This window comes from Thermobia domestica, chromosome 14, assembly GCF_964235325.1.
Source record: "Thermobia domestica chromosome 14, izTheDome1.hap1.1, whole genome shotgun sequence".
Taxonomy (NCBI): domain Eukaryota; kingdom Metazoa; phylum Arthropoda; class Insecta; order Zygentoma; family Lepismatidae; genus Thermobia; species Thermobia domestica.
The window spans coordinates 127,584,310-127,608,492 of record NC_137467.1 but is presented as its reverse complement, the minus strand read 5'-3'; the positions used below and the strand labels follow the sequence as shown (position 1 = coordinate 127,608,492).

The 24,183-nt window shown below is 37.8% G+C and overlaps 1 protein-coding gene across 1 annotated transcript in view; it reads left to right on the top strand.

Moving 5' to 3' along the window:
- Positions 1–24,183, top strand: part of LOC145670716 (crustapain-like) — a 143,757-nt gene that overhangs the window by 93,092 nt on the left and 26,482 nt on the right. Inside the window, exon 3 of the mRNA XM_081739497.1 lies at positions 9,625–9,777. Within this exon, the coding sequence (XP_081595623.1) occupies positions 9,625–9,777 (153 nt within the window). The remainder of the gene's footprint in view (positions 1–9,624; positions 9,778–24,183) is intronic.

Genomic DNA, 24,183 nt, shown 5'->3' with positions numbered 1-24,183 from the left:
ATAAATCTCAAAATATAGTAGCACTAATGTTAGTGCTTAGTGCGTTTAAGTGCACTTATGATGCACTAATGATTGCCGTTAACACTATGTTTCTACCTTTATTTGTATAGTATTTGATATATCTGAAGTTAGCCCACCACCAAAAATCTTGAATAAATCCCAAAATATGATAGCACTAACGTTAGTGCTTAGTGCTATTAAGTGCACTAACGATTGCCGTTAACTCAATGTTTCTATCTCTATTTGTATAAAATTTGATGTTTCTGAAGTTTGCCCCCCACTTTAAAACTATTATAACTTCGTACCGGAAGTGGTACAAACGAAAATTTTTGCGGTACATTCCGGCACAAACGTAGCACAAACGATTGGCATAGGTTCTTTTTGTTTCGAAATTCCAAGGTGGGAGTCCGCCATTTCTCCAGCCCCCACTTTAAAACCCTTATAACTTCGTACCGGAAGTGGTACAAACGAAAATCTTTGCGATACATTCCGGCACAAACGTAGCACAAACAATTGGCATAGGTTTTGTTTCGAAATTCCAAGTTTGGAGGCTGCCGTTTCTCCAGCACCCACACTTTAAAACCCTTATAACTTCGTACCGGAAGTGGTACAAACGAAAATCTTTGCGGTACATTCCGGCACAAACGTAGCACAAACGATTGCCATAGGTTTTGTTTCGAAATTCCAAGTTTGGAGGCTGCCGTTTCTCCAGCCCCCACTTTAAAACCCTTATAACTTCGTACCGGAAGTGATACAAACGAAAATTTTTGCGGTACATTCCGGCACAAACGATTGGCATAGGTTTTGTTTCGAAATTCCAAGTTCGGAGGCTGCCATTTCTCCAGCCCCTGATTTTAAAACCCTTATAACTTCGTACCGGAAGTAGTACAAACGAAAATTTTTGCGGTACATTCCGGCACAAACGATTGACATAAGTTTTGTTTTGAAATTCCTAGGTGAGAGGCTGCCGTGTCCCAGCCCCCCACTTCAAAGCTCTTATAACTTCGTACCGGAAGTGGTACAAACGAAAATTTTTGCGGTACATTCCGGCACAAACGTAGCACCAACGATTGACATAAGTTTTGTTTTGAAATTCCTAGGTGAGAGGCTGCCGTGTCCCAGCCCCCCACTTCAAAGCTCTTATAACTTCGTACCGGAAGTGGTACAAACGAAAATTTTTGCGGTACATTCCGGCACAAACGTAGCACAAACGATTGGCATAGGTTCCGTTTCGAAATTCCTAGGTGGGGGGCTCGGTTTCCCCAGCTCTCCACTTTAAAAATATTATAACTTCGTACTGGAAGTGGTACAAACGAAAATTTTTGCGGTACATTCCGGCACAAACGTAGCACAAACGATTGGCATAGATTTAGTTTTGAAATTCCTAGGTGGGGGTGCCGTTTCCCCAGCCCCTCACTTTAAAACCCTTATAACTTCGTACCCGAAGTAGCACAAACGAAAATTTTTGCGGTACATTCTGGCAGAAACGATTGGCATAGTTTTTGTTTCGAAGTTCCAAGGTGGGAGGCTTCCGTTTCTCCAGCCCCCCAGTTTAAAACCCTTATAACTTCGTACCGGAAGTGGTACAAACGAAAATTTTTGCGGCACATTCAGGCACAAACGTAGCACAAACGATTGGCATAGGTTTTGTTTTGAAATTTTGAGGTGGGTTCTGCCGTTTCTCCAGCCCCCCACTTCAAAACCCTTATAACTTGGTACCGGAAGTGGTACAAACGAAAATTTTTGCGGTACATTCCGGCACAAACGTAGCACAAACGATTGGCATAGGTCTTTTTTTTTTAAATTCCTAGGTGGGGGCTGCCGTTTCCCCAGCTACCACATCAAAACCCTTATAACTTCGTACCGGAAGTGGTACAAACGAAAATTTTTGCGGTACATTCCGGCACAAACGTAGCACAAACGATTGCCATAGGTTTTGTTTCGAAATTCCAAGTTTGGAGGCTGCCATTTCTCTAGCCCCCCACTTTGGTACATTCCGGCACAAACGTAACACAAACGGTTGGCATTGGTTCCGTTTCGAAATTCCTAGGTGGGGGGCTGCCGTTTCCCCAGCTCTCCACTTTAAAACTATTATAACTTCGTACTGGAAGTGGTACAAACGAAAATTTTTGCGGTACATTTCGGCACAAACGTAGCACAAACGATTGACATAGGTTTTTTTTTCGAAACTCCAAGGTGGGGGGGCTGGCGAAATGCACCTTATTATTTGCAACACATGGTGGTGAATGAACAGCTAAAATGGAAAAGTCAGGGAATTTGTAATTTCTAGAAAAGTTACGGAATTTTTAGAATTTCTGGTACTAGTCAGTTAAATTTCAAGCTTTCGATAGCATAGTGCCGTTCTGTAACAGTATGGACTTTTTTATCATAAGTTTTGGTCATTGCTTCTCTGCAGTATCAAACATGTTATTTCAGAAACAATGTTCAAATGCTCCTTTAACTTGTCATTTGGAACCTGCAGTAGTCAAGGGAATAATGAAAACCAAAAAGTTATTTAGAAAGAAAATTCTGTTTACATTTTATTCAACAGAGAAAGGAACGCAGATATTGTAAAATATTTTACAAGATATTATTGGATATGTACTTTTTATAATAGTTGAAGTCATAACAGAGGGATCCATAGAAAACTTCGCAGGGTGGGTCAAAAAGATTAGCTTGCTATTATATGATTTTTGTCTGGTGGAATCCAGATTACACAAACTCCAAGCCCTTTAAAGATTAATATGTTGCATACATTCCAGGCGATTATTATTATTATTATTATTATTATTATTATTATTATTAATATTATTATTATTATTATTATTATTATTATTATTATTATTATTATTATTATTATTATTATTATTATTTTGAGAAAGATAAAAATCGAAGTAATTGTGGTCTGGAGGATGGGGAAAGATATTCACGACTTCCTTTCAGGGCCGTCGTTTAGGAGGCAGAGGGCAATTTTCCCTCCCTGAGTTTGAGAAACAATATACTTTACTCAACTGTCTACTAATATACTAGTAAAGCCCGTGAAAATCTTATGTCGGTGGGGGTCTTCCCCTCCCCCAAGCCAAATCTGAAATGATCTAAAATGACATGTCTGCTTCCTTTTAGTAGCATTTTCGCTTTTCTATTACTACAAAACATGAAAATATTATTAATTTTGATGATACTGTTATTATTTTGAAACTGCGAAAGACAACAAATACGAAATGAAATTAGATGACAAGATGGATTACATAAAATTAATCTATGTACATTATACACCATGATTGTACTTCCAGTTACAACTTGTACCGTTGAAAGAAGTCTTAGTACATTAAGGCGTGTTAAAACTTATCTTAAGATCTACCATGTATGAAGAACGATTAACAGGATTATGCATGATGAGTCTCCATCGAAAAACTGTACAAAATAACAAAACAGAATTTATACTTGGTGTGTTGGATGCCTTCGGAGAAATGCCAAGACATGTACAATTTTTGTTCAAAAAGTAACGCATATAAAGTATTGATTGGTTATTATTCGTGTGCTAGTGAATTTTGTTTTAATATTTATTATAGTAATTTAGATGAAGCAAATTTGTTTTTTTTTTTAATTAACCACGTGACTTTGAAAAGAGCCATTATCAAACAAACTTCCCAGATATGTAAAATATCTGCATTAGTAGTACTTCATTAACTGTGATTCGTATAATGAATAATAAAGGATAGAAATTCGTACTTCAAATCAAACTTAGTAAAAAATTTAGTTGTGTGAGTGAAATCTGAAATGGTTTTAGTTACCAGAAATATGAGGACGTTGGCAGGCTGATAGTGATCTTTATTGTGATAATCCTGAATGTGGTCTCTCCTGCTGTTGGTAAGTAATATATACTTTTTTCTTTTAAATTGTCTGTTCAGCGTTGATAACAGTTCATGTTGCTCTTATATGAATAAAACGTATTTCCGTTTGACTCGAAGTGCATATGTCATATGGACTTGTTAAATAACAAGAGAAAGAAAGAAATATTTTAAAAGAGGACTCTGGGAAAGGTTGTGCTACAAAAATTTTGAAGTAATCTGTCTGCAAGAACTGAGACTTAGAAAGATTTCTCATCTCGGATGGATGTAATGCAAACAGAGAGAAACCTGGACTATTATCCTCAGAAAATCTGTTATTTAGTGACTGTAAAAGAGAATCGATGTATGGGACATAAATTGCTCTGCGATAATATTCTTCTGTGCAAGTAGAAGGGGGATTAACACGATGAACTTGTCGAGACGGAGTCCTTGGAACTGTTAAGTGAATATCAAGTTCTTTTGCTACACTATTGCACTTTTGAAAAATCGCTTGAAAAGTTTCTCCTGCGTTTACTCTGTGACTTCTAAATATACCAATCAACTCATTGATATGAGACTTTGCTGCCATTAAGTTCAATTGAATTCCTTGTAAAATTTGCGCCACTGACTCAAGATAGGAAGAATAATTACTGATAATTATCAAAGAAACTATGAAACTACCTGTAGATCCTGTACGGAAAAGGCGATAAGCGTTGCTTCTTACATGTGAAACAGGAGAATTTATAGATAACTCTTCTAATGCACGCATTATTTCAGCGAAGTGTTCAGAAAATATTATTATGCTATTGTATTTAGAAGTCCATCTAGTATCTGAAGGGAGTGGGATGCTAGGAATGTTTCCTTCTCAATGGGCTTTCACGAAAGAAAGTAATGATTTCTTTAACAGTGTCGACAGTGTTGCATATATCGGAAACGGAACACAATTTAAGAACAAGATTTAGCTTATGTGAAGAGCAGTGGTAAAAAAATGCTTTTGGACATTTTTCCTAATAATATTTTGCACTCCATTACTACACCCTGCCATGGTAGAACAGCCATCAAAGCCTTGTCCAACAAGCTCACATTCACATAAACCGGTCTCCTCTAAAACATTTAGAATTGTCTTAGCAATGTGTTCGGCATTAAACTCATGTAATGGAATGAATCTGATGAAGTCTTTGCGGACCTTTTCACTAGGGTCATAAAATCGAATTCCTATCGATAATTATTCTATACCCGCAATATCGGCTGTCTCGTTTGCCAGCACGCTGTAGTACTTGGAAGACATAATCTTAGGTTTTATATAATTTCGGAATAAAACATTACCGGCAATTGATATAAGCTCATTCTGAACACGTACTGACACATATGTGGCGTTTTCAGCGGCAGTCTCAAAGTGTTGTTTTAATAAACCATCGCCAGAATCCACCGTAAAATTGGAGAAGATCATAGAAATCACCGGAATTGAAATCCTTCCGTCTCAAAGATAAGTCATGTGATGCACAAAATACAATTGACTCAATAATAGATGATAGCTTTTTCCTGTTTACCTCAACTTGTTTCTGAGCTGCTTCGTTTACTTTCAGTTCAACAGGTAAAGTTTTGTTAGTCATAACGTTTGAAAAAGCTTGAACACGTTCTGTGGATGCGATGTGCCATTCAGATTTTTCCACAGGCAAAAAATACATTGTACGTTTGGAATGGAGTTACAATAAAAGACCTCTGAAATCCATTTTTTATAGGTGGCCGAAATAAAACACAACGCCTACATAGCCTTCCCTGTAGCTTTCTAGAGTATGAAAGTCAAGGAAACTGACTAAACTGACTAGAAAAGAACGCTTGCCAGTCACAGCATCTTGTTCAAAATTATACGTTTGGCTAGGCTGCCATGGAGATACTAGGATATCATACCTGTCAGTGTCCGACAAATATGCCTGGGAATTTAAATCAACATATTTCCCAATATCTTTGGGATCATAGCTGATCATGTCACTTAAAACACTGTTAGAAAATGTGGAATCAAATTTGGGAAATTTGGAGGAAAATACACTCACTTCTCTGTCATTTAATAACTCCACTTCTCCACTATCACTTAACTCCACGTTTGCACCAACACTTACTGCAGAAGAAGTGTCTTTAGAAAAGGTAGTTTCTTTTTAAGAGTCTATCAATCTTTGTTTGTTTTTCCTTTTCCTGTCCATTGTTGAAGCAGAGAAAAAGGCTACTATTAGTTAAATGCCACGCACAAATTAAAATAAATTTTAAACAAATATCAACAAGCGGTTTCCACACAGCTAAGAAATCAACTGAACTAACTTGACCTCTTTTACTTGAAACATTGACTAGCTACCACAAATAGAAATTTATAATGCCTAACTGGCAACAGATGGTGTATTTTATTAGCATCCCTTCTTTATCAGCCGAAAATAACATTCCATACATAGGAAGTTTGGTAGTCAGGTCATTTACCCAACCTTGAAATATGGATTAGCGATTATTCATTATTGGTGACAAGTGGCAGGTCATAGCTTTATGCGTCTTGCTTTTGAATACGGGTAAGGGAGAAGAGAGAGGGAGGCTATAAATACCGTCTCTTTCCTTGTTTCAACGAAGAAAAGAAGAGTGAGCCTGCCCCAAGCCAGCGAACTCATGTCCTCCCTTATTTTTAATGATGTTCCGTTTTGCGTGCTTGTCCTTGCTCTCCTGGGAAGACACAAACAACGCCTTTGTTCGATTTATAGAGGAAACCGCCAGCCGAAATCAAATTTTTATTTTCAATTGTGCACTTGACCCAACCCAAGTCACATGTTTGTAGGGATTTCATATAACGAACGCAGAGATAGATAGAGAGAGAGAGAGAGAGAGAGAGAGAGAGCAATGCATATTTTTAACGATGAGTGTGTCTTCTAATCTTTCTTCAATGAAGTTTTGGTCACTTGGGAAGACGGAGTAATTCTACATTGTTTTCTTGACATTTGACTTGGAAGACCCACCAAGAGGTCTATCAGGTCAAAGTAATCTCTTCTTGGTTGCCAAGAAAATAATTTCAAGATTGTCATAATAAGCATTTATATAACTAGCACACAAGTGGAAATGCGTAAATAAGATATTTTATGTATTTAAACAATATGAAGCTCCAGTTTTATAAACATCCTTCTTTCTTTAAAAACATACATACATTTTTATTTGAAACAATTACTTCTTATTTTAGAGATATTAGCCTGTACTCACTAGATTCCACGGAGTGGGTCGGTTGGCCTGTTCGATCCCCCCTGCGGACGCCCATGGGTCATAATGAAAGAAAAATTGTTATATTTGAATCAACAAAGGAACGTAGTTATTGTAAAATCTTTTTCAATACCTTTTTTTATTCTTTTACTCGAGATTTCTTCAGAGTTTGTTATTAAAATACATACTAGCTTATCCTCATTCTATTACCCTTATAAACTAATATATGCTGCCAATAAAATAATTTAGAATGTTCGAGCCCCTGGTGTGATAACCACAGCATTTCATGTCACGTCCCCCCATTACGAAGTCCTGGCTACGTGCCTGCTCTTGCTTCTTATTTCTTTTGTTACTTGAAAAGGAAAATGTATTCTGAAGGCATCACCGAGGGAACAGCCTAAGAGTCTGTACTCATAAAAAGAAATCTCTCATGCTAAAGGAATATGTGGTTGTTCTTTTTATTCATTGGCTCATTCGTAGACAGTAATCATTTTATATTCATTTCCACTGGCATTATCATAGTTGAACGAGAAGAAAGTGACGACTGATGAACACATACGTAACAATCTCTTTGTTTCTAATTTCAAAACAATAAATGGAAAACCTCAGGTGAAATTCCAGTGAGTTCAGGATAGGATTGAAACAAAGAAATCCCGAAGTAAGACACTTTTTTGTATTCACTGATACTATCAAACATGAAGGATGCGGGAAGTAATTGAAACAAATGTCAGTAAAACTTCCAGAATTGGACTCAATCATCATTTGTGTGTGTGTTCAATTGTCCGTCCTCTGCACGGCAACAATCCAAAACTTCTGGTTTTAATGAATGTTGATGTGTGCTTAAAAATTGCACAAATAGAACTATTTTTTTCACACAAACTAAATACAACTTTCTTACAAGGCTGTCTATAATCTTTATTATAAATTAATTAGAAATGTTACAGTATCGGAAGTGTATCACTTCCTTCTTCAGACTACTATTTCTAATTAATTTATAATAAAGATTATAGACAGCCTTGTAAGAAAGTTGTATTTAGTTTGTGTTTATGATGGAGACAAGGCTTTTTTTTATATCATAATAACTATTTTTTTCGGATTGTTATTCAAGTATTAGGGAGTAGAATGGGGTAAAGCGTATCACATCTTGCAAAACTGCACATAGACATTGAAAACAATTTTGCAGTATAAACCACTGTAAAAGTATTCATTTTGAAAAAAAATGTGGTACATTTTTTTGGCGTAGCGATCATCCCTACAGCATGGAGTTAAAATTTGCTAAGTGTAAGAGAGGGTGAATATATTCTCCCTCAATTTAAATAGAAATATATGATAATATTCGTAAATGAACACTAAATTTAGAAGCAATATTGCGAAAATTTACTTTAAAGCTTCGCTGTCACTCTCCCTTGATTCGGTTCTTAAAGTATCTGTTAATTATAAATGGTGACTTACCTCCCCTCGATTGAACTTTAATTTTTCTTGCAACTGAAATTTTCTTGTAATTTTAATTTTAATAAATCGTAATTTTAATTAATTAATTAATCAATCGACATCGTAATTTTAATATATGTCATATGTTGTTTGTTTATTTCATACTGTATCAACTGCTGAAGAATGCATATTTAATCATTCTGCGCTGTTTGTTAATATGTGTACAATTTTTTGAAAGCAAGAATATTACTCACTTTGGTTGCTCCGTGTTCAAAGAGAAACTAAATTTTTCATTCGGTAAATAAAGTATTAGGATAAGCAATAGCCAATTTCATATTTCTCTTTGAAATCTGTACTCAAACGTTCTAAAGAATGGATAAAATAACTTTGGAACTATCTCCTTCCATTGAAAGATGAGAAGTGGATCTCATTCTCTCAAACTCGATTGTAGAAAATGTTAGCGATGTAATTCTTAATAGCAAGGTATCAAGTTAAATGCACTAAAATACAAGTCGAGATGAACCAGCCTCAGAAGCTCTCGGCAACACTGCGAAGCACAGCCTGTCTTGCCGAGTCGAGCCTGTTCACGTCCAAGGTTGGCCACCAAATATATCGATTTTTATTCTATAGACAGCGAGGTACTTGTCCACAAAATTTGGTTCAGATCCGCCCCATAGTTATCGAGATATGAGACACCTAGTATCAAGAGCCGCCAATTATTATTATTTTTTTTTATACCGAAATGGAGTTATATAGTGCTTGTTATATGTGTGATATAAAGGAATGCCATGGAAACAGAATTTTGTTTAAAAGCTTAATATTTCATACTACACGTTTTGTAAGATTATTCGAAACTAAACGAAATGGATGTGAGGATTTTGATACTAGGCACCTCACATAAGCCATCAAACACACACACACATTTATATATATATATATATATATATATATATATATATATATATATATATATATATATATATATATACGTACACACACTGCAACTGGAGCGGAACTGTAAGCTCTCGTATGCTTACGATGGTAATCAGATGATTTAGTTTCTAAAAATATATTTCTTGATTTTCTTGATGACATTTTAATATATACCTTTCATATATGTTATTATTTCTTACAGAAAAAATATAAGAAAGAATATGAAAGTCCCGAAGAAGAACAGAAAAGAAGGAAAATTTTTGAAGACAATTTGCGTATGATAAACAAACACAATGAACGATATGAACAGGGATTGGTATCGTACAGATTGCAAGTTAATAAATTTGCTGATCAGGTACTACTTTGTTACCTTATGCTCAGCATAACGTAACATGGCCCGGTGCTTTTGAGCACCTTGTATATTGGAAGGGAAAATGTAAATTTTATTTAGAATGTAAGAGAAACTTTTATTTTATAGTAGGAAAACCGTAGGTCGAAGATTTTGTGTAATTTTAGTAAAATAAATCGTTTCAATGGATATTATATGAAGATTACATGATTATTAATTATAGTTTGTATATTTTACGTATTTATCCAAGAATATATAATTATTTTAGACAAATAAGTGTATATTCCAGCTTTTTCAATGATTTTCAGTTTATTTCTATTCATATTTCGGCATAGGGAATCTTCACAAGAAAGCTAAAAATTTTATTTCGAAAAATCTTCTTCAAAATTCCAAATTAAGAAAGTCAGCCATAATTTCTTCTTGGTGCATCTCTTTGTTTCGAAGTAAATTATTTGATTGGATAATCCACAATCACAGCTGCGGCTGAGATTTCGGTTTTCTTTGATCTTCACACAGAAACCTATCATCCGATAGTTACGTCACGATTATCTTCCAATTAGGGATCATCTTCATGTAATTCTTGTCTTACGGCGTCAGCCATATCAGGAGACAGACGTGCAGTGTTCGGCGTCTGTAGAAATTGTGGAATAATTGATCATTAATTTAAAACCAGTGATTTATTCTTGTCTTACGGCGTCAGCCATTTCAGGAGACAGACGTGCAGTGTTAAGCGTCTGCAGAAATTGTGGAATAATTTGTGGTTACGTTAAACTGTGATAAATTCTTCGTTTTGGCGAGTATTAGAAGTTGTCAGCAGAGATAAACGTGCTGTGTTTGGTGTTTTCAACAAAATTATTAATCCAGTAAGATTTTAACTGTGAAGTGATTTCGTATGGTATAAGGGATACTAGTATGGAAGATGTCTGTTGTTACGGAATGATCTCCTTGGCAAATTTTACGTTCTCGGTCAGCCAGAGAACATAGGAGAAGCCGGAGGAGACGGTGACGGAGAATAAACATTGAGTCGTTCTGCAGACATCGAGGAAGAAGAAGTTGAGCGATGCTCGATGGCTTTTACGGATGGGTGCTGTAGGAGTTAGTATCCGAAATTGTTTTGGGACCACAGTTTAAGAGTTTTCCAGGAAACTCAAGTGGAGTAAATTCTTCAGGAAATTTTTTTTTAATATATCCGTTCAGTCGCTGTTTAAGAAGCAGATTCACGTAAGTAAGAACCTGTGAAAGTGAAACTCACTCCAGGCATTGGGCATCTTTAAAATTTCCTTGGTTCGAGAAAACAGATATTTGTGATCATATTTTCTGGTGTATGTGTGAAATCCAAAACATGAAGTGTTAAGTGCGTAAAGTTTCCCTCAACGCCGCACACATGCAGATTCGGGCAAAGTGACACCGTGATTTCATTCGATGGGGGGGAGAAGAAAGCAAAAATCTCAGTACAGAGCGATTGTCGTAACCTCGAGAAAATGTGTATACCACACACATTTTCCCTCAGTAAAGAAAGGATGTTTTAGATTCTCCAAAAAGGAAAATAATCTTGAAAGTATTCATCTTCGGTAACACTGCTCGAAATTAAGTTTATTTATTTTGGCATGTTTTCTTTGGTTTTGAAACGAAATGATTTTTAAACGTCGATTTTTAGTAAGTAAGTGTCAGATTCACGTCTACAGTTAAGTACAAGGGTACATGTGCGTACCGGTAACTGAAAACTTTCGGCAATAGGCTAAACCTTCGTAATATTTTAAATCTGATACCCATCAAGTTTAGAAATTGCAGTTTTTTTTAATAATTACTAGTAAATATCTTTTTATTATTTTTTTTAGAAACTCAAAGTATTCAGAACGACACTAATGCAAGTAACCACTGCGTCTTCGGTATGAATGTGGTAGCGGAACGAAACAAAATATAAATACAAAATAAGGATGGTGCTTCATGAAGTATATGTGTGATTTTTTTTTATATTCTTGTTTAGGTTAAGGTAGTATAGTTAGAATAGGGATTTAGGTTTAAGTATGTCAATATGTAGGTGAATGTTTACCTGTGCTAGATTGTTTAATTGGGTCCGAGCTGTAAGAGAGGTCGCGAAGAGCGTAAATCCTCTATGCCGGCCACAATCTCTATGCACAGAGAAGTTTAAGCACTAAAGAATAAATAAACAAAAGTGAAAGTAGCTAACCACAATAGTAGGCAGTGAAGTATTATTTTCAGTAGTGTATTGTATTTATGTTGTGTCCTTTCATTTGTTTTGCGTGTCGATTCAATGTAAATGCTCTGGAAGTCAAGAATATTAAATGAATATTAAGGAATATAAATATTTTGGGAATGTATGTGCAAAGTAAAGAATGTTTTGGCTCTGAAAGATATAGAAATTGATCACATTATTCTCTTAGATGGGTATGTCAGTTAATGTGAAGATTTTCCTGTTATCAAATATTTCTGTCCAACACTACATTCATGAATATTCTAAAGAATAAACTTACTAGCTGTGAAATCATCTTTCTTTTCGAATGCAAATCTAATTATCTTGTAGTTTTAAGAAGTAGTAGAAATATGGAGTTGATGTTTGGTATGCGTGCGAAGCATGATCAAAACAAAGAGCAGTACGTACGTAATAAGTTTACTGGGGAAATGAAATAGCTGTGAAATTCAGGGAAGAGACTTTCCTTAGTGTGACCGAGTTGAAAACAACCGAATCTGTAGAAAATTTATCATTTTATCAGTTCCAATCAAAATCTCAGTTCGGATTTTTTTTTTAAGTTACAAAATTCTGTTTTTGAGGTTTTTTTTTTTTTTTTTTTTTTTAAGGATTCAGATAGGGCTTTTCACAGACAACATTAAGATCTTCATTGTGCTCATTGCCAGCTCCACTAATAGGTCGGTGTCCTGTGTCTGTAGTCGTGGTTCACAACCTATTTCCGGATGGGGTGTGGGTGATGAACTGCAGGCCTGGATATCGGACTGTGAGTCGAGATGGAAGAGAGTTTGGAAGCTTTATATTTCAGGCCAGATTTGAGTTCTATTTTCCGTAGATGATTGGCTTGGTGAGTTATCAGTGACTATTGATGACGAGCCCATACGGGCCCAGTAGGTTCGGTGTCACTAGTCAGTGATACATTCAACATAGCATGTAATCTCAAGGAAAGGGAACATCATACAAAACACAAACAGTCAATTACAACATTTAGTCGGTTTCATTCATTTATTTTCATTTTCATTTCTTTCATTTTATTACTTTTTTTTTATAAAGTTAAAATGGCGACCCATTATCCAGGATTTCTGTTGTTTCAATCCTACGCGAGCGCTAAGGAAAACAAACAATCACAGCAGAGTATTTGTAATGGGGATCATTATGACAATCGCTGCATTGAATGAATCATGGTCACTTCTGGATCTGTATGTGCGTGATGTTGTGGGAAACAAACTTAATGAAAGTGAAAATGTCTGTGGGTAGCAGATCAAGTAACGAATCTCGTCATCCGAACGAATATATATGCTGTAGTGACGAAATTGCAGGGTTCAGCGTTTATTGTGACAGTTGTTTTAGATGGGTACATGCCCAATGTTATGGTTTGTCAGAGGAACAAGTGCAGGAATTAGACAAGAGTAGTGAGCCGTGGCTATGTAAGCCTTGCCTGGCGAAACAGGTGACAGTGTTGCCACTTCTGAAATCATCGGAAACCGAGAGTGAGGAAGGTGAACGTGTAACGCGGGGTAGCCCGAACGATTCTGACAAGGAGGAAGGAAGTCGAGGAAACGTAGCTTCCGGTTCAAATGTGCAATTAACGGACTTTGCAGCCATGATGGAACGATTTAGTCAAACGTTAACTTTGACGTTAAACGAAAAATTTGCAAAGGTGGACAATAAATTTCAGGATATTAGTAATAATTTTCAGAATATGAATGAAAAATTCGAAAAAGTAGATAGTAAATTCCAGGATATTAATAGTAACTTTCAGGCAGTGAATCAGAAATTGGACAATGTCAAATTTGAATTGTTGCAAACGATTAATGAGAAAGTGGCTCGTGTAAACGAAGACGTAGAGGCTGTTAGGTCGGAAGTTCGCGATTTATATACCTCTGTTGGGAACTATCAGACTAAAATAGACGCGCGGGTAGATGCCGTTGAGGAAGGTCTCCGGTTATCGGTTGAGGCGCAGAATCGACGATGTGATGACTTGACTAAGGAGTTCTCACATCTCGAACTAAGTACCCAAAGGTCGTGTCAGGCACTTGAAGCCAGGATTCAGACGTTGGAGGAGAAACAAAACCAAAGAAAAGATAAACGGTGTGGACGTAAACGAGCGCGAGACTTTGTTGTCGGCGATGGAATCGAGTCTGACGGGACCGAGTCAGACATCCAAGTGGATGTACCGGTCTCTTCAGTTGGGGAGACTCGTACTATTCCCACGGTGACTGTCTCTGTCTGTCAGCCGACCAACATTCACGGCACAAATGTCCTTCCCTTTGAATTATCCCCACGTACGTTGAACTTAATCAAGTCACATACATCCTGTGTTGAGACAATAGGTTGTCAGGCACCGTCCAGGAGGTCGAATCCATTGTTAGTTCCACCTCAGGTGTCAGGATCTTCCAATACTAGTTGTCGGTTGAACCATGTGGTGTCCTCTGGTAATGCAGCAGACATGACTCCTTCGTGCGCTGGAGTTCAGGAGGGAATGTGTGGTCACGCGGTGGTATCAATGCCAGATAACTTAACTTCTGGACAAAATTACCAACACTATTCTATTTTCGGTCAAAATCACTCGGGTGCAAAGAGCCCCGTCGTTGGCCACAATTCTCCCGTGAACCCCAGTAAAAGCGAGGAAGGCTTTGGTAAACGAACTCTAAATTTAAGACTTTCAGAATTAAATCACTTACCTACATTTTCTGGTGAATATGGTTTGGCGAGATCATTTTTAGAAAATTTGGAACAAACTTTTAAGGTAATTTCGGCATCAGAACACGAACGTCTAACCTTGGTACCTTGTTGCTTAACAGCTGGGGCCAAGACGTGGTTTCAGACTGTGTGTCAAGACATTAATAGTTATGCGGATTTTGTGCGTCTGTTCCGGGAACACTATTTTTCGGCAAGGATGGAAAGGTTGCAAAAGAAGTTCATTCAGGGAATGAAGTATGATCGAGCGAAGTACAACCGATTGACGGACTTTGCATGGAAAATTGTAGCGGAATATTATGCGGTGGCACAACACCCGGATGAAACCGAACTTATTGAGATAGTCTTGGATTGTTTACCAGCGGGTGATGCCAAGTTGTTGAGGGCTGTTGAGCCGAAGAACATTCAACACCTTATGGTCAAAATAGCCGAGATAGAGGGACATCCAGAGCCTAGTGAACCGGTCACGGACAAGAAGTTTAGACGCTTTCAGGTGCGTCAGGCGAAAGTCGTCAAAAAGACCGAAAAGTCAGGAAAACAAACCACCAAAGATACTTCGTCTCAGACGGAGGAAGACGAAGTCAAGAGGAAGGAAGGAAATTCCAATGGCAAAGGAGATGTCCGATTTTCCGGAAGCAGGGGTCGAAGAAGGAACTTTCAGTCTCGAAGACCTTGGCCCAATCAAGGAAGACCGAATTGGGTAAGAGATGGTAATGGAAATCGGAATGCTCCGTATGGGTACAACCAACGCTACTATCCAGCAGCGATGAGTTATGGGTATCCGCGGGGTACATCTCAGACATGCGCGCCAAACGCGACGAACTCAGCAGGAGCGCAAGCCTATCCGGGATACGCGCCGAATTTACTTCCTGGAGGGGGAGTGGCGGCTTCCACGTCCACTTCTTCCCCAGGAGTGAACATGGCGATGTCCACTGGATGGCCTCCGCAATATACGACATTCGTACCTACGATGGCTCAGCCACCGGAAACGAACGGGAATAGTTTGGGAAATGCATACCGCAGCCCTCATTAGGGGAGAGTGTGGACTGCGATGTGGATTCCTCAACTCCCCAGAAAGAACAAGATCGGTTAGCGAGTAGTCGAAATCCCAATTTGGTAACAACCTCGTTCGATTTTGATACTAACCCTCCAAATTCAAAATTCAATGTTTTGGCAGATTCCGAAAATCGGGAAACAAAATTGGGCACGCCTCTGTTCTCGATTCGTTTCGTGATCGACGAGAAGGAGTGTGACTCCAGTGCGGAGAAAGGTATTCTTTTAACTTATCCTTCACCTACGTTAAATTGTTCAGTTGGGAGTTTAACTTTAGTTTGTGTCCTGGATTCTGGAGCGGATACGAATTTGTTGTCTGGAGACGTTTGGAGGAGGATCAAGGAAAGTTATCCGTCAGCTAAACTTCGTCCGAAATCCAACATTTCATTGCGAGGTTTCGCAGGAGACGAATCTTTTCAGGTCAAAGGTTTTCAAATACTAAATTTTACGATTCAAGGTTACGTTTTCGAGGTTCCAGTATATGTGATTCAGAAATTAAAAACAGATTGTATTCTAGGTTTCCCCTTTTTCATTCGGTATCATGTTCTTTTAAATTGCAAATCGAAAGAAGTCTCTCTTGAGACTGATTCTGGACAGACCATCTACATCAATATGGAACAGCAGCATTGTTGTCGAGTCACAGTTGCGGAAGTATCATCGGATAAAGAGGAAGACTCTCTATACCAACCAACTATTACGAAAGAAGACATTCAAAATTTTGTTTCTCAGAGAACTGATTTAGATTCAGATTCTAGGCATCGTTTATTTTCTTTGTTAATCAGGTTTCGTTGTCTTTTTACAGAGAATCCCAGAATCGTGAAGGTTGAGCCGTATAGAATACAGCTTTCAGACGACGTTCCCGTGGTAGGAAAGTTGTATCCTGTACCTGTTCACCTCCAGAAGGAATTTGAGCAAGTGCTGGATAAATGGTTGAAACTTGGAATCATCATAGAAGGTCCTTCACCTTACAGATGCCCTGTACATATTGTGCGTAAGGCGTCTGGAGAGCTAAGGCCTGTAGTCGATTTGCGTGGTATCAATGAGCGTGTGATTGCACCAAAGATTCAGGTCGAGCCGATCTCCGATCTAATCGCACGAGTCAGTGGTGCAACCATTTTCACCTCGTTGGACTGTACGCAATCATATCACAGTGTCCCGATCCATCCAGACTCCTACAAATATGTCAGTTTCATTTACAAAGGTCGTCAATATCAAATGACACGTCTAACCATGGGTTTGAAGTCATCTCCAGCAGTTTTCCAATCAATCATGCATACTTTTTTCGGCTTAGAACCTTTCAAAAATTTCCTCATTGTGTACCTTGATGACGTCCTTTGTTTTTCATCATCTATGGACGAACATTTTCAGCATTTGGAAAAGGTCTTTGAAACTCTTCGTTTGGCAAATCTTTCGCTCAATTTTCAAAAGTGTAATTTTCTTCAAGTACAAATTCCTTTTCTTGGCCACATTATTTCAGGATCATCAGTCAAAATTAATCCAAAAAGTAACGAGGCCATCCGTCACTTTCCTCTGCCACGAACTAAGAAAGCTTTGCGAAGATTTCTTTGTCTCGTGGGATGGCGAAAGCGACATTTCCCTGACTTTGCGGGGTTAACAGCTCCATTTTATGATCTTCTGAAAAAGGATCGAAAGATTGAATACTCTCCGGAGTTACTGGAAAAATTTGATCAGTTGAGAGAACTTTTAAGTAGTCCTCCCGCACTTGCGCAACCGGACTTCAATCTTGACTTTCATTTGTTCAGCGATGCCTCTGCTGAGTCATTGGCCGGCTATGTGGCACAATATCCCCCGGGACAGGATGATCCGGAGGTTATTGCGTATGCGAGTCGGCGAATAAAACCGCACGAGGCCTCGTTGTCAGTGTTCCAGTTGGAATTAGCTGCAGTTCTTTTCCTCTGCGAAAAATTTTCATATTTCATATTAGGTCGACGGACTACGGTCCACTGTGACAATGCAGCAGTCACATATGCTTTTAATTTAAAGAACCTAGATGCTCGAACTACTCGTCTTCTACTCAAACTGCAACGCTTTGATCTTCAGTTCATTCACATCAAAGGCTCGGACAATGAAATCGCAGACCTATTGAGTCGCTATCCTCCAGAGATTCCTCAGGCAGAAGAGGATCATTTTGTAAATTTCTTGACCGCGGAAGACACTGACTTCTTGAAGGTCACGGAACTGAGGCGAGAACAGCGGAAAGATCCGTATTGTAGAAAATTACATACCATTTGGAAGGGTTGTCAAAACAATACTAGGGTACGTGTGGAGAATAATTTAGTTTACGTCAGAAATTCTCAAAATTCTGTTTGGTTGCTGGTCATTCCTTCCAGCTCAGTGAAAAATATTGTTTCGGCAATCCACAATAAAGGCCATTTTGGAGTGAAGCGATGTTTGTCGTTCCCTAAGGCCATGTTCTATTGGAGAGGTATGCGTGAGACTTTTACAAAGTATATCCAGGAGTGCCTTCTTTGTGCACGAACCAAGTACTCCTACAGGGTGATTAGAAAGGAGCCCTGTCATGTTGAGGCGTCTTCTTCTTTTGAGAAGCAATGCCTCGACCTGGTCGGGCCTCTTCCTAAGAGCCAGGGATATAAATATATCTTGTCCATCTTGGACGTCTACAGTCGTTTTGTGTGTTTCTTCCCGCTTCGGACGGCACACACAAGAGAGATTGTGGCGGTCCTGGAAAAGAGATATTATTATCAACTACCATACCCGAAGTATTTGGTGAGTGACCAAGGTCCGCAGTTCTTATCGGGCGTCTGGAAAGAGTTTTGTCAAAAACACCGGATAAAACATATACTTACCACGCCATACCATCCGGCTTCTCATGGCATTATCGAACGCAGACATCGTGACCTTCATCGCATTCTCCGCCTGTATTGCAGTGACAACCAGTCCAAATGGAGTAATTTTCTAAAAGCCGCCCAAGATTTGTGCAATCACTCTTGGTGTGATGCTCTCGGATGTACTCCAGCGGAGCGTTTCTTATCGTATTCAGCATCCAAGAGCTTCAAAGAAAACTTCATTTGGCCCAAAGAGACGGTGCAGGTAAAGGAAGACAAGAAATTCGTAATTTCTATTCCGGCAGCAGAACCGAAGAAAGAAAGAAAGCTGCAGAAACAGCAAGACATCGTCACAGAAGGTTCTTTGGTGATGGTGAAAACTCACCATGTGTCGTCGGTACCAAAAAGGGTATTCGCTAAGTTTATGCATACCTACGTCGGACCTTACAAAGTGGTATCTTTAACTCGAAATTCAGCGAGATTGCAAACTCTGAAAGGAGAAAGCATAGGAGTTCAGAGTTTTGACAATCTGAAATTGTTTCGTTGTTCCGAAGAGAAAAGAAAGGAATTATTAGGATGAAAAAAAAAGAAAACTTAGTTTATAGGTTAAGGTTAGGTTAGGATTGATTAGAATGTATAGTTGTGATTAGAATTGAAAAAAAAAGAAAAAGGAAAAGTTTTGTCTTGTATAGTCTCCAGTAAGTTTTGTAGTAATAAAAAAAAACTCAAGAAGAACTCATAAGTTCAGATTTTTTTTTTCGAAGCTCCCGGAGGATGTTACCTTATGCTCAGCATAACGTAACATGGCCCGGTGCTTTTGAGCACCTTGTATATTGGAAGGGAAAATGTAAATTTTATTTAGAATGTAAGAGAAACTTTTATTTTATAGTAGGAAAACCGTAGGTCGAAGATTTTGTGTAATTTTAGTAAAATAAATCGTTTCAATGGATATTATATGAAGATTACATGATTATTAATTATAGTTTGTATATTTTACGTATTTATCCAAGAATATATCATTATTTTAGACAAATAAGTGTATATTCCAGCTTTTTCAATGATTTTCAGTTTATTTCTATTCATATTTCGGCATAGGGAATCTTCACAAGAAAGCTAAAAATTTTATTTCGAAAAATCTTCTTCAAAATTCCAAATTAAGAAAGTCAGCCATAATTTCTTCTTGGTGCATCTCTTTGTTTCGAAGTAAATTATTTGATTGGATAATCCACAATCACAGCTGCGGCTGAGATTTCGGTTTTCTTTGATCTTCACACAGAAACCTATCATCCGATAGTTACGTCACGATTATCTTCCAATTAGGGATCATCTTCATGTAATTCTTGTCTTACGGCGTCAGCCATATCAGGAGACAGACGTGCAGTGTTCGGCGTCTGTAGAAATTGTGGAATAATTGATCATTAATTTAAAACCAGTGATTTATTCTTGTCTTACGGCGTCAGCCATTTCAGGAGACAGACGTGCAGTGTTAAGCGTCTGCAGAAATTGTGGAATAATTTGTGGTTACGTTAAACTGTGATAAATTCTTCGTTTTGGCGAGTATTAGAAGTTGTCAGCAGAGATAAACGTGCTGTGTTTGGTGTTTTCAACAAAATTATTAATCCAGTAAGATTTTAACTGTGAAGTGATTTCGTATGGTATAAGGGATACTAGTATGGAAGATGTCTGTTGTTACGGAATGATCTCCTTGGCAAATTTTACGTTCTCGGTCAGCCAGAGAACATAGGAGAAGCCGGAGGAGACGGTGACGGAGAATAAACATTGAGTTGTTGTGCAGACATCGAGGAAGAAGAAGTTGAGCGATGCTCGATGGCTTTTACGGATGGGTGCTGTAGGAGTTAGTATCCGAAATTGTTTTGGGACCACAGTTTAAGAGTTTTCCAGGAAACTCAAGTGGAGTAAATTCTTCAGGAAATTTTTTTTAATATATCCGTTCAGTCGCTGTTTAAGAAGCAGATTCACGTAAGTAAGAACCTGTGAAAGTGAAACTCACTCCAGGCATTGGGCATCTTTAAAATTTCCTTGGTTCGAGAAAACAGATATTTGTGATCATATTTTCTGGTGTATGTGTGAAATCCAAAACATGAAGTGTTAAGTGCGTAAAGTTTCCCTCAACGCCGCACACATGCAGATTCGGGCAAAGTGACACCGTGATTTCATTCGATGGGGGGGAGAAGAAAGCAAAAATCTCAGTACAGAGCGATTGTCGTAACCTCGAGAAAATGTGTGTACCACACACATTTTCCCTCAGTAAAGAAAGGATGTTTTAGATTCCCCAAAAAGGAAAATAATCTTGAAAGTATTCATCTTCGGTAACACTGCTCGAAATTAAGTTTATTTATTTTGGCATGTTTTCTTTGGTTTTGAAACGAAATGATTTTTAAACGTCGATTTTTAGTAAGTAAGTGTCAGATTCACGTCTACAGTTAAGTACAAGGGTACATGTGCGTACCGGTAACTGAAAACTTTCGGCAATAGGCTAAACCTTCGTAATATTTTAAATCTGATACCCATCAAGTTTAGAAATTGCAGTTTTTTTAATAATTACTAGTAAATATCTTTTTATTATTTTTTTTAGAAACTCAAAGTATTCAGAACGACACTAATGCAAGTAACCACTGCGTCTTCGGTATGAATGTGGTAGCGGAACGAAACAAAATATAAATACAAAATAAGGATGGTGCTTCATGAAGTATATGTGTGATTTTTTTTTATATTCTTGTTTAGGTTAAGGTAGTATAGTTAGAATAGGGATTTAGGTTTAAGTATGTCAATATGTAAGTGAATGTTTACCTGTGCTAGATTGTTTAATTGGGTCCGAGCTGTAAGAGAGGTCGCGAAGAGCGTAAGTCCTCTATGCCGGCCACAATCTCTATGCACAGAGAAGTTTAAGCACCAAAGAATAAATAAACAAAAGTGAAAGTAGCTAACCACAATAGTAGGCAGTGAAGTATTATTTTCAGTAGTGTATTGTATTTATGTTGTGTCCTTTCATTTGTTTTGCGTGTCGATTCAATGTAAATGCTCTGGAAGTCAAGAATATTAAATGAATATTAAGGAATATAAATATTTTGGGAATGTATGTGCAAAGTAAAGAATGTTTTGGCTCTGAAAGATATAGAAATTGATCACATTATTCTCTTAGATGGGTATGTCAGTTAATGTGAAGATTTTCCTGTTATCAAATATTTCTGTCCAACACTACATTCATGAATATTCTAAAGAATAAACTTACTAGCTGTGAAATCATCTTTCTTTTCGAATGCAAATCTAATTATCTTGTAGTTTTAAGAAGTAGTAGAAATATGGAGTTGATGTTTGGTATGCGTGCGAAGCATGATCAAAACAAAGAGCAGTACGTACGTAATAAGTTTACTGGGGAAATGAAATAGCTGTGAAATTCAGGGAAGAGACTTTCCTTAGTGTGACCGAGTTGAAAACAACCGAATCTGTAGAAAATTTATCATTTTATCAGTTCCAATCAAAATCTCAGTTCGGATTTTTTTTTTAAGTTACAAAATTCTGTTTTTGAGGTTTTTTTTTTTTTTTTTTTTAAGGATTCAGATAGGGCTTTTCACAGACAACATTAAGATCTTCATTGTGCTCATTGCCAGCTCCACTAATAGGTCGGTGTCCTGTGTCTGTAGTCGTGGTTCACAACCTATTTCCGGATGGGGTGTGGGTGATGAACTGCAGGCCTGGATATCGGACTGTGAGTCGAGATGGAAGAGAGTTTGGAAGCTTTATATTTCAGGCCAGATTTGAGTTCTATTTTCCGTAGATGATTGGCTTGGTGAGTTATCAGTGACTATTGATGACGAGCCCATACGGGCCCAGTAGGTTCGGTGTCACTAGTCAGTGATACATTCAACATAGCATGTAATCTCAAGGAAAGGGAACATCATACAAAACACAAACAGTCAATTACAACATTTAGTCGGTTTCATTCATTTATTTTCATTTTCATTTCTTTCATTTTATTACTTTTTTTTTATAAAGTTAAAACTTATTATTAATATTTAATCTAATATAAATAAAATAAAGAGCTTGTTTGTCTGTGTGTCTGCCTCCCTGTCTGCCTCTGTGCGGCCTGGGGACCAGAGTTACCAAATTTTGGTCACGGATACCTTGGTCCAGGCACAGGCCAATACGAAGCGTTTTTTTTTAAATGCGAACCAGGGGGGTCACCGGGGGAGGGGATACCGAGACATGTAAAAAATAATGCAAACCAACCAACATTAGTGACAAATCCATAGTTTTCACGGTCGCTGAGATGAATGAACATGCGTTTCTTACCTGTGCACAGAGTAATACATTCTTAAAAGTGAGATGTCCATTTTCTCAAAGGATCAATCCATACGAAGTGGTCCAGAGCAAATTGCTCGACCTTTTCCAAAAATTATAAAAATTTGAGCGTGATGAACCTTGTATATGAGAAGGTCAATAACACTATTCACGTTGTCGTATGTACAAGTGTTCCTGAATGGCGGCCATCTTTGTTGTGGGTGGAGTGCCATTTTATGCATTTGCAAGCGTGTACGAAAACTACAGTTGCTCAGGACGTACGAATCAGATTAACACCAAACGAAATCGAATATTTACAGGAGAGACTGAGGTACACGAAAATATATATTCTTGCTTCTAAACAAATATGCAGTGTTGCAAACTAATACATGAAATCACCAGAAAAAGTACAGAAAATTGCAGTTTTAAATGGGCTGTATGTTGGAATAGCATAAAGTGGGGGTTTACACGTTTTGTGCTGAATACTGTTGCATGTAAAAAGTCTGCAGAAATATGCACAGCTATGATGTTACTGGCACCATAAATTTATGGGGGTTAGAAAGATGAAGTTTATGATTTTGATGCCATTTTTGGGGCGTAATATATCAGGAGGGCAAAGTGTTAAGAACTGCTGATTAGGACAGAAAGTAATTCTGTATGTGAATAAACTATTGCAAAAAAAAGTCTGGACTGATATTACATGGAGAAAAAAGTGAGGACATGGTAAAAAATATGAAGAAAGCAAGTGCGTGACGATGGGTATAGCCCGGAAAATTGTATATTTGGATATGTTTTATGATAGATCTAAAAAAAAAAAAAAAAAAAAAAACTACGCATGGTTCAGCAGTTAGGTCTGCTTTCGTTTGTGTTCAGTTGTGCAAAAACTTTCAAGTGGCGTTTGTTCCGTCTTTCTAGTTTCTTGGTCATTGTTACGTCTATATGGGAAAAATAGATTAGCTCCTCTTGCACTCACGACACCCATCGCCGAAGTGGACCGCGGCATTAAGGGACTCAATTTATCAGCAAAGTGTCATTGAAACCCACTCACAAGGCTGCATTGTATAAGATAGATAGATTTAACGCAACCTTGTTATGGGTTATCAAAAGCAACAATCAAGTAAATTTGATGATATTCTGACAAAAGTCGAGCAATACCAGCATGTAAACAGTTGGGACATTGTTAGTGGCCTAACCATCCGTCATGATACAAAGTGAAACCATTTGGAGAAAGCTAATTACAGAAAGAAGCTCGACGTTCGAGTGCTACATCGTCTGACTCAAACACATTTACTCGATCAAATTTCTATCTGCGAATCTCTACTGAAACAACGAAGTCGAAAC